We start from the raw sequence: 11,640 nt of genomic DNA, 5'->3' as shown, positions 1-11,640 counted from the left end.
CGCCACCAAGCCCGGCCGGGTAAATACTGTGCGTGTGATCTGCACCCCCCGCCCCCCCGTCTCCGGATTGCACGCTCGCGTGCCCCTGGCTGTGCCACCACATGCCGATCCGCAACGGAGCCCGGAAAAGCAGCAGATGGGGTCGGGTACAGCTTGATACAGGAGAACCACACCAATTGCCTTTATCAAGTTTTATTCGTCTACAGCGAGAGAAAACGGGAGTGCAACCAGACAACACACGCGTGCAGGGCTCTACAGCCAGGATTCCGGAGCCGCTAGGCTGTCTGCCCCACACGCCGCAACCACCAGTGTGCTGGGGCCTTTGCGTCCTGGGCCAGCAGCCACGGAAATCCAAGCGGGCACCTTGCAACCCACCCTCCGCTGGTATCCGCAGACGTTGTTCTCGCCTGGTGCAAACAAGCTGAGCTTTCGCCCTTAGAGGGACATAAGAGAATAACAACCAAGTGCCAAAAGTAAAAGCGTTAACGCAGGCTGGACCGTCGGCGCACGTGACCTCACTCACGGCCACCCGTCTGAACCAGCACACCGCCCTCGGTGGCCTTCCCGCCCGGCAGCAGCTCCTTCACTGGGCCAGCACGGAGGCCGAGGCCGGGATGAGCTTTGGCTTCGCCTGCTGGGGCGGCGAGATGTCTGGGATCTTCTCCCCGTGTTTGTACACGCTGATGGTGAGGTCGATCTTCTCACCTCCGTGCTTGTTCTTGACGTGCATGCTGTACTTGCCCGAATCCTCAGAGGTCACGCCCTTGATGGCCATGCTGACGTACTTGCCCTGCTCCACCTTGACTGAGAAGTGCTCGCTGAGCTCGATGTCCTTGTCATTCTTGAACCACACCACTTCGGGGTCAGGGCTTCCAAACACGGTGCAGGTCAGGTTCAAGGTCTTTGGGGGGGAGGGGTGAGCAGAGAAGGGAGGGTTAGAAACACGGGAGTCATACTGCCTCTCCCAAGGGGATGGGTCAGCGAAGTGTCTATCCACCCCACATATAGCTCAGTTAGTCAAGAGGCTCTTTCTGTGCGTAAGCGCCAAGCTAGACATGAGGGATCCAAAGACAGCAGGATGCAAACAAGCTCACAGCCTCATGGGCAGCTCGTGAGAAAAATCAATGATAATTTTTTTCTATTTATTCTCAGTCTTAATCCATGGCCGATGTCAATTAAAGAATGTAGAGGGAATTAAACTCTACATTTTACAGGAGATGTATTTAGCCTGTTTCCAAATTTCCTTTGTATTCAAACTCACAGATCCATTTTGCCAGTTCCTCTGGCAAATCCAGAGAAGATATTGTCTTAAAAGTGGTAAATCAGATGGAGCAAACGCACTGTGACGCCCAGGACCGTGTGCTCAGCCCACGAGACCATGGAGCTGTTGCTTACACCTCGGTCCATCCTTGTTGTGAGACCCATGACGACTCCAGCTCAGGAACTCTCTAGGCTTTCCTTAGTTGCTAAAGAAAAGGCCTGTACATTTTAGTATTTTGGCCTAATGACATTCTCTCAAGTGTCTATGAACCCTGGACATTGAGTACGAACGGCTGAAGATCGCTAGAGGTAGCAACTAGATGTCAGTAACTCCACTGACCGGCCACAAACTAAACCTCCACTTAGCCGTTTCCATTATAAATTCCAAAGTGACCCTGACAACTGAGCAGAGATGCTTTTCATTTCTTACTTGACGCAGGTGGTTTCCGCCTTCCTACAGGGCGTGGCCAGCCTGCTCCCTGTGCAGTTACTGCTGCCAAGGGCCCAGGACCGGGTGGACGCCCAGGGCCTGGAACCCACAGCTGCCACACACCTGCTCTGTGATGCCTGAATCATGCACCTTGTCCCCATGCTCCTAAAGCTGCTGTTTGTGGGTCCAGAAGAGTAAACTCTTCCATCCTTTGATAACGTAAGTGTTACCAGAAGCAGCCTAAGACACGCATCATGGTGGGTGGGGAGCAACCTGTCCTCTGGGGGCTGAGCAACATGCAATCCCCTCCCCAGGCTCCCCAGGCTAGGTACTATGGGGGGGGGGGACTGCACTGCACTGCCAAAACCCCGTGCCGTCCTAACTCCGTGTCCTGCTGTGTGCTCTTACCTTGCCCTCCATTATGGTCACAACGTCAGGTAAGCCACCAATCACCTTGCCACGATCTGCAACATGAAGGTGACTCGGTTCAGAAAACTACCCACGGGGACGTTTGTACAGAGCAGGCCCCATGCTGAGCACACGTGGATACAAGCCGACACAGGGAGGGGCTCCCGCTACTGTGTATATAAAGTGGGGGGCTCAGGAGGAGTCTCAGGTCCTGTGCAGGGATGGCTGTGAACGCCCTCCAGGGAAGGAGGGACGTGCGTGAGCTCACCAAAGGCTCCACGCAGGGAACCTGATACAGCTAAATGCATCCTGGAAGGGAGAGGGGTCCTGTGCGTCTGGAGGGCAGAGCTTTCTAAGGGCATTGGACCCTACAGGAGTCTATTTTCTGTATATTATGCTTTGACATCCTAGAAACCTTCCTGGCTAAGGAGATGGCCCCTCCTGGGGTAGCCAATTCTCAGAGAGAGCAAAGGGCCCAGCCTGTGAGAGGCCAACCAGCCTACCCGGAGCGAGGATGCCTCCACCGATCCTCACCCAGGAGGCAACGCCCCTCCGAGCTGCCTCCCCCACCTGCCCCTGCACCTGGGAGCAATATTCCTCTACCTTGATCCTCCGAGGGCCTGGTGCCACACATCTGCGGGCCACCCCTACGGACCAAAGCCCAGTGAAATAATTCAAATGAGCCAGTCCTAGATCATTTACCACAGCCCGCCTACCTGTCCCAAGGAAACGCCAACAAAGGCCATGGTCTAAGCACACCCTTCACTCCTGCCTCTACCTCCTGACCCGGTGCTTCCCCAGGTGGCTCTGGGCGGCATGCCTCCCTTCGCTCGGACCGGCGAGACTGATACGCTGACTTGCTGAGCCTCCGCTCTGCGTCCTCTACCTATGGCCACACCTGCCTGAGCATCTCATAAAAGAACACGGAGCAAGAGGGCAGAGGGAAGAAGGGAGAAAGGAGACCCCAGACGTAACAAGGAGCCAAAGTGGAAGGCCAGGCTGGGCTGGGTGGCACAGGATGTGTTGGCAGGATCGGGAATGTGGGTGTTGGGAGTCATGGAAGCTTCTCCAATCTGGGCGAGCAGGTTTGCTATTTACCATTTAACACACAACATTAACACCCTGAAGTGTGGGCCCTTTGGCCCCACGCAAAATAGTAAGTGGTGCTCGTTATAATGTAACATGTACTTACTCTTCTCTGCAAAAGCAGCGGCCCTAAAAATCAATGGGAGCAGAGAGAATAAAAAGACAGTCGTGAGAAAACGGGACCACAACAAGCATCACACATTTCGGAGCTTTGCTGGACACGAAAGCGAAAGGAAGGAGGAAGGAGGACACGTGTTCTTACAAGAACGTCCCCCCTGCCGCTGCTGAGGGCCGTGGTGGGTTGCCCCGTCTCTCGGCGGGTGAAACCCACAGAAAAACTCGGGGTTCGAGCGTGAGGTTGGAGAGATTTCTTTTTTCACCAAATTCACCAGATTGCACTGGAGATTTCTAGATATTTTTGAAAACACTGACTTATCTTAGCCGTCCGTTCCTCCGTTCCACACACATTTCCTGAATAACCTAGTATGGCCAGTGACTGCTCTCCTTTTTGGATACTCCAAAATTCAGATCCACGTTTAGAAATCTCGAGGGATTCTTTCAAAAGTTGCTCGGAACAATGGGGTATTATTCAGCACTAAAAATAAATGAGCCTTCAAGCCACACAAAGGCAGGGAGGAACCCTAAATGCAGATCAGTACATGAAAGACACCTGTCTGAAAGTCTACACGCTGCAGGATTGCAAGCCCAGGACGTGCTGGGGGAAAGCCAAACCATGGAGCCAGGGAAAAGGACCAGGGTCAGTGGGTGACAGAGGACAGGGGATGGAGGTGTGAACAGGGAGCACAGAGGGTTTTAGGGCAGTGAATATGCTTTGTGTGATCCTACAGTGGTGGACACGGGTCATCATACACTTGTCCAAACCCACAGAATGGACGACACCCGGAGGGAACCCTGAGGTCCCCCGCAGACTGTGGGTGAGGACGTGTCCCTGTGGGGTCATCGCTGGTGACAAATGCACCGTCTGGTGAGGGTGCTGGGGTCAGGCCATGCATGGGGCGGGCAGGGTGTACACGGGACATCTCTGCACCTTCGTCTCAATTTTGCTATGATAAAATTGCTCGAAAAAAATAAAGTCTTTAAAAAGAACCCAAAAATATAACCTTAAAAAAATCATTCTGTATATTCTGTTGCCATAATTATAACTATTTCAGAAACCTGTCATTTTCATCATTTAAAGCAACCCAGGGTTATGATGACTCTAGACAGTTAGTTTATAAAAACATGTACAGTTTAGAAGGATGCCTGCCCTATGCACACTGAACTGCATCAACTGTCATTTTTATGTGGGCACCGGGGGCCCCCATGTTCCCACACTCCGCCCAGCGGCCCTCCGGGGACAGACCATCATGCAGACATGTAAATCCGTGCAGACATGCAAATCTTACTTCAGCTGCTGGAATTCTGCCAAGGCTTCATCGAACGCTGTAAGGAAATGTTTCATACGGTTTAATGGTTTCGGTGTGTTTGGCTTTTCCCTCACTCACTCAGGTGCTTTACCCGTGAACTGGCTTAATGAAAATGGACAAACAGCCAAAGGAATAAACTGATTATCCAGAAATAATTTTCTCTGAATGAAACTCATAAAATCAGAGCATTTCCTGGTCTAGCACTGTCAATGGGTCACTGAACACAGAATCAGGAGGAGCTAAAGAATAATTATCTTACCCTGACCAGACAGGTCAAGTGAGCGCTGATGGTTATCTTTGCCGTCATAAATCTCGAAGGTATATTTTCCTTTGTCCTTCTCCGTGGGCTCACAGATCTGCAGCCAGGCCATCTCTTCATTGCCTCCAATCCTCATATGCTCACTAGATGCAATCTTGGCATCTCTTAAAAAAAAAAAAAAAAGTTAACAGAAACTCATCTCAACTTAGAACCTCATACTATACGCAAGATGGCCATGGGGCAACGGACACGTGTTTGGGTGGGGAGCCCCATCGGGCTCGCTAGTGCTCATGTCACAATAGATTTTTCTGGATATTATAAATTTATTAACTACATCAGTAGCTCAGATCTGAAAACCTTCTAAAATTGAACCTGATACCTAGTTTTTAAAGATACATTGTTATTAACATATGCTTGTTGGCTACAATGTAATAAACTCGAAAATGCTCTATATAGCGTGGCATTTTTTTACTCTCAAAAATCTTTTTCTAATGACCATATGATCCAGCAACCGGTGGATATAAGCCCCAAAGAACTGAAAGCAGGGATGCAAGTATCCACACCCATGTTCACAGCAGCATCATTCACAAGAGCCTGAAGATGACAGCACCCCAAGCGTCCACCACTGGATGAATGAAGAATATGCCAGGTACATATACAATGCAACAGTGTTCGGGCCAAAAAAGGGAGGGAATTTTGACACCTGCTACAACATGGGTGGACTTGGGTGACATTACATTCTGCTGAGTGAGAGAAGTCACTCACAAAAACACAAGGACTAACAATTCTACAGCGAGGCTCCTGGAGTAGTCAAGTTCACAGAGACAGAGAGTGGGATGGTGCCAGCCAGGGGCTGGGAAGAGGGTAATGGGGAGTTAGTGTATCCCGGGGGCGCCAGCGCTCAGACCTACTCATTCCCATGCACAAATAGAAAATTCAACTGTACATAGTGATTCTCAGTTCTGCAGAGAGAAACACTCTTTCAAAGAAAATATCCTATGCTGTGGGTTGGGCAATCAGTCCCAAGCCTGAAACGCTAGGGACAGTGAGGAGCCCACGTGTGCAAACACCCCAACATAAACGGACAGCAACACGCAACACGAACATCACAGCCGGATGAAGAAGGGCCTTCTTCACGCCTTGTACGCACTGACAATCGGCATTTGGATAGACCAGCTGGCAAATCATCCATCGTAGGCCAGTGGGGAACTAAGCCCGCCCTAACAGCTTATGGACTAACGCACCTCATCCAAGTAAACAGCAGCTAACGTGTATGGAGAGCCTCTTCCAGAGTAAGGAGACACCTTCTTTCCAACACGAACGGCCCCGGCCGTCTGTCACGCCCCACTCCATCTGCTACAGCTGTTCCTGAGGGTCAGCCTTAAACCCTGCCAGACGCAGACCCGACCACATAGCACCAACACGGCTGTCTGCGCTCACTAAGCACACAGAGTCTCCCCGGCGCGGCGGGGATTTTAGCGTGAGCCACGCCATGAATAAGGCCCTCCCTCCACCCATCCCAGCACACTAGGTCCCGTGCTGGGAGCAGCACCGCCCCCCTCCCTGCACTGACAAGATATTTGGGATTTGCAGTTCGCTCCCTGCTCTGCTGGGAAGGGGTGACCTGGACCATGCCGGGGATTTGCATTCTGCCTCGAAGGCTGTGCCCTGACAGCTCGGGGAGAAGGACTGGCTGAGTCCGCTCTGTGCACGAGCAGGCGGCTCAGAGTTTCCTGAAGAGGCAGCCCCGCATATGGCAGGCCCGGGGGGGTTCCCCTGTGCCACGTGCTCTGTGGGCCTTAGGGCTGGAGAGGTGCTCTTCTTTATTTCCATGAATTCAAACACATCGTCCTCAAAGAGGAAAACTGCTGTGTTCTGGACACACAGATAAAGATGGCCAGCCGTCTGCTTCCCCTGAGTGCGTGCAAGAGACAGACGGACAGGAACAGAGAGTCCAGAGCGGCTTCAGTGGGGCACGGCTGGAAGCCCATGAGCTTCGGGGCCGTGAAGGAAAGTGATTGGAGTTTGCATGTTATCAGCCACATCGGACCCAGCTTTCCTCAACGCCTGAAACTCGTGCGGCTCCAGGATCGCTGGAAAAATGCTCTGGGAAACAGTGACCATTTCAGCCTCCGAGGAGCTTACGTTCTGTTGAAATACGTCCCGTTCTGATGGGGATCTGTCCACAAAATCAGCAGGCCGCTCGGAGGAGACAACAACACGGCTTTCTTCTGTCTCAGCCTTCTGTGCTCCAACCATACACCCAAGCAAGCCTCGCAGGGCAGCTCTAGGTAGGTACAGACGTCCTCCTGCCTTCGATGCATTGAACACCACCTGTCCAGCAGCAGAGACGGATGGACACACTGCCAACCACCGCAGCTCCCACTCCACAGCGACTGGGCTGTTTGCCATTCGAGTCTGACTTACAGAAAGCAATCCTCCACGGCCTTGATGGTGTCTTTTGGTGAAGACCATCCACGTCCACACAACGTCACTCAGAGGTGAGGAAGGGTAAAAGCCACTGCGGCGGGGGGTCACGAGCTCCCAGTCACACAACAGCCTGTGTGCTGCTCCCCTGGGGCCCCACGTGTTCCTGGCCACAGCTACGTGTTCCTCGGCTCCAGCTCTGGCTGCAGAGACTCTCGCTCCCTGAGCCAGGGATGCCACAGTTCAGCAGCAGTGATCCCGCTCCCTCCCGGAGCCCCAGCTCCAGAAAGAACCCATTGCCTTAGGACAGGGATGTGCCTTCATCCCTAATCCAGGCTGAGCTGCAGGATTGAGCTCTGAGTCAGCTTCTCCCAGAGCCCCACATTTTCTTGGGCCACATGCTAGTTCTGTTCCCCGGATACCAGTGAAACCCCTGGCAGGACAGGGCCACACACTGTTCCACCTGCCCAGGACAAATTCCAGCCTCCAGCCCCCTCCCCGGAGTCAACATAGCTCCCCAGGCCCACGCCCTCTCCAGCTGCTTCCCATTGAATTCGACAATGTTCAAGAAGACATTTCTGCAAAGAAGACAGCCAAATGGCCAACAGACACATGAAAACGTGCTCAGCATCGCTCAGCATCAGGGAAATCCAAATCAAAACCTCAATGAGATATCACCTCACACCAGTCAGAATGACTAAAATTAACAAGTCAGGTTGACAGATGTTGGCGGGGATGTGGAGAAAGAGGAACCCTCCTACACTGTTGGTGGGAATGCAAGCTGGTGCAGCCACTCTGGAAAACTGTATGGAGGTTCCTCAAAAAGTTGAAAATAGAGCTACCATATGATCCAACAATTGCACTACTGGGTATTTACCCCAAAGATACAAAGGTAGGGATCCGAAGGGATACGTGCACCCCGATGTTTATAGCATTAATGTCCACAATAGCCAAACTGTGGAAAGAGCCAAGATGTCTATCTACAGATGAATGGATAAAGAAGATGTGGTATATATATACAATGGAATATTATGCAGCCATCAAAAGGAATGAGATCTTGCCATTTGCTACAATGTGGATGGAACTGGAGGGTATTACGCAGGTGAAATAAGTGAATCAGAGAATGTTGTGCAGAAGAGATGTGCAAAATCTCAATGTATTGCCCCCAGATACTTACTAATTACAAAGGGAAAGCTAGTGACGTTGCAGGGGACAGACCTGGGAAGCCACCTGTCAGCCAGGTGAGAACTATGTCAGCATCACTTCCACTGCACTCTGACCACAAAGGAACACCTTCGATCTCATCATGGGAAAGCACTAGATAAACCCAAGTGGACAGCCACTCTGTAAAGCACGGGACCAGAACGCTCAGGGGGCACCCAGTTCATAAAAGACAAGGAAGGACAGACTGAGGAGCTGCCCCAGATTCAAGGACACTGAGGAGCCAGGACGGTTAATGTACAGTGGCATCCTGGAAAATGGGCACAACGTGCATTAGGTCTGCAGCTCAGTGTGGAGGGCCATGTCACCGTTCACCTCCCGGTTTTTCTCCCGGGAAGCCAGGCGAAAGCCACACAGGAACTCTCTGTACTGCTTTTGCAACTTTCCTATAAGCCTAAAGTATTTTGTATCTTACAATGAAAGATTTTAAATTATGATATGTTAAAACAAGTAGTTGGAAGGGACACGGGTGCAAAAGTCTAAAAACTAAGTCAAAGATGGGCCAGCCAAGGCTGCTTTTCCAAGAGACCTGAGGTGTAAACATGGATGTGTTGTCCCAGTAGGAAAGTAACAGTTTGCTCCTATCACACTGGTCAGATGTTCACGTGACCTCCATCCGGATTCTGCCTCCCCGTTAGAGGACAAACATAGATATCAGCAATAATCCCCCAAAGTCAGGAGGTATCTGCATCTGGCTGGAGGAGGTGGTCCTGAGGAACGCCAGCCACCTGCAAGGGTCCCACAAAACAACACAGCCTGCAAGGTGTTTAAACTACCCAGCAAGTTTTACTACTGCCCCCGTGATAGCCAAAATCATGAACACTGGCCGCCCCATGCTTCCGGACACGTGCGTGAGCGGACGGACCGGGAAGCGTCCACTTGGGCATCTGTTCCAGGCGAGGGTCCCCGGGGACCAAGGTGCCATCCCAACACCCTGCTCAGCTCTTCCCACCTCGTGACATGCCGAGTGACCTCAGACATGCTGGTCCACTAGATTTCAAGGGCACCTCCGTGGGAGAAATTTCCCCCCAGCTGAATTAGAACACACATTGTGAGACTTGAGGCAGCGGGGGTTTTTTGCTTGAGATTTCCTTGGTGGCGGGGACGCGGCTAAGGCTCCAGGGGTCAGCACCTGAGCAATCTGTGCTCTGGATGACGTACGAATTTCACCTCTGAGCAGGAGGACACAATCCTTTTTCAGAAGAGCAGTTCTGCTGAGTGTCACTCTCATTCTGAAGAGGCTTGCAGCCCTTTCCTTGGAGCGGCGCTTTCGCCCACCTGGATGGATTCCTCAGCATTTTTACCCAAAGAACAACTGTCCCTGCTTATGCTCGCACTTCTCCAAATCCTCATCATCCTCTGTCAATCCCGTGCCGCCTACTGACTCAAACTATTCAGATGTCCACCATCAAGTCTGCACCCGTGATGTCCCTGGGCCGCCCTGTGTCTGTCATGAGTCTCTGAGGCAGATTTTATTTCATATTCTCCTCTATTTTTCTGTTTCCACAAGAACTTATTTAATAGTCGAATACTGAAATACACCAAACATTATATCTGCAACTGTATCTGCAAGATACAGTGTAATATCGTTCAATAGTCCAGTAGGATAGAAGTCCAAGTTATATTTTAGTCCTAAAAGTGCTCAAAAAAGACTTGGTTGGTTGTGGAGCATATTCTGTTTGGAGAAGAGAAAACGTACAAACGAGGCCACTTTCAGGCCCACGGAGGTCTCCAACGCCGCCACCTTCTCTGCCGGGCTCTCGCGACCTTTCCATCTGACGCCACTTTATCCATGAGTCACACACCTGCTCTGAGCCCTGACTTCTCCGTCTGTCTGTCTGTCTGTTTGCCTGTCCATCATCAAGCCCCCACAAGCCTGACACCCCTGAGCAGGGTACTGGTTAGAGTGAGACTAACTAGTATTTAGATCCCTGCCCTTCCACTCACTAGTTGTGGGACTTGGAACTAACCGATCATGTTCCTCTGCCTAAACCTCAGTTTCTACATCCATAAAAGTGGGTGTTAGTGCCTAATTCAGGGCTTTGGTGAAATCATGTGTGTAAAGCGTTTAATGCAAAGCGGCTGCTACTCTTACATAGATCTCATGTTAGTGCTGGCACTGATCCGTCCACGTCCTCGTGTGTGTGTGCGCGTGCATTCATGTAGGTGTGTGTGTCCACACGGGTGTGAGTGTGCCCACGCAGGTGTGTGTGGCACACAGGGGTGCATTCATGTAGGTGTGTGTGTGTCCACACGGGTGTGCACATGTCCACGTGGGTGTGTGCACTGCACGTTCACGCAGGTGTGCATTCATGTAGGTGTGTATGTGCCCACGCGGGTGTGTGCGTGTCCAGCGGGTGTGTGCAGCACACGTTCACGCAGGTTGCATTCATGTAGGTGTGTGTGTGTCCACGCGGGTGTGCGTGTGTCCACCGGGTGTCTGCAGTGCACGTTCACGCAGGTGTGCATTCATGTAGGTGTGTGTGTCCTCACGGGTGTGTGTCCACGCGGGTGTGTGCGGCACACGTTCATGCAGGGTACATTCATGTAGGTGTGTGTGTGTCCACACGGGTGTGCGCATGTCCATGGGGGTGTGTGCGCCACACATTCACGCAGGTGTGCATTCATGTAGGTGTGTGTGTGTCCACGCGGGTGTGCGCGTGTCCACCGGGTGTGTGCGGCGCACGTTCACGCAGGTGTGCATTCATGTAGGTGTGTGTCCATGCAGGTATACACGTGTCCACGTGGGTATGTGCAGCAGCACACGTTCGCACAGGTGTGCATTCATGTAGGTGTGTGTGTCCACACGGTGTGTCCACACGGGTGTGTGCGGCACACGTTCACGCAGGGGTACACTCATGTAGGTGTGTGTGTGTCCACACAGGTGTGCGCGTGTCCACGCGGGTATGTGCGCCACACGTTCACGCAGGTGTGCATTCATTTAGGTGTGTGTGTGTCCACGCGGGTGTGCGCGTGTCCAGTGGGTGTGTGTGGTGCACGTTCACGCAGGTGTGCATTCATGTAGGTGTGTGTGTCCACGCGGGTGTGCGCGTGTTCACGCGGGTGTGTGCGGCACACGTTCACGCAGGTGTGCATTCATGTAGGTGTGTGTGTGTCCACGC

The 11,640-nt window shown here is 52.1% G+C and overlaps 1 protein-coding gene across 1 annotated transcript in view; it reads right to left on the bottom strand.

The window, feature by feature from the left end:
• Nucleotides 1-583: 583 nt before the first annotated feature.
• Nucleotides 584-11,640, bottom strand: part of MYOM2 (myomesin 2) — an 84,393-nt gene continuing 73,336 nt past the window's right edge. Inside the window, exons 32-36 of the mRNA XM_021694205.2 lie at nucleotides 4,871-5,034; nucleotides 4,591-4,627; nucleotides 3,291-3,313; nucleotides 2,099-2,154; nucleotides 584-901 (exon numbers count right to left, since the gene is read on the bottom strand). Of these exons, the coding sequence (XP_021549880.1) occupies nucleotides 584-901; nucleotides 2,099-2,154; nucleotides 3,291-3,313; nucleotides 4,591-4,627; nucleotides 4,871-5,034 (598 nt within the window). The remainder of the gene's footprint in view (nucleotides 902-2,098; nucleotides 2,155-3,290; nucleotides 3,314-4,590; nucleotides 4,628-4,870; nucleotides 5,035-11,640) is intronic.

The sequence above is a fragment of the Neomonachus schauinslandi genome, chromosome 2 (assembly GCF_002201575.2).
Source record: "Neomonachus schauinslandi chromosome 2, ASM220157v2, whole genome shotgun sequence".
In the NCBI taxonomy this organism is placed as follows: Eukaryota; Metazoa; Chordata; class Mammalia; order Carnivora; family Phocidae; genus Neomonachus; species Neomonachus schauinslandi.
This window is presented reverse-complemented; position numbering and strand designations above follow the sequence as displayed.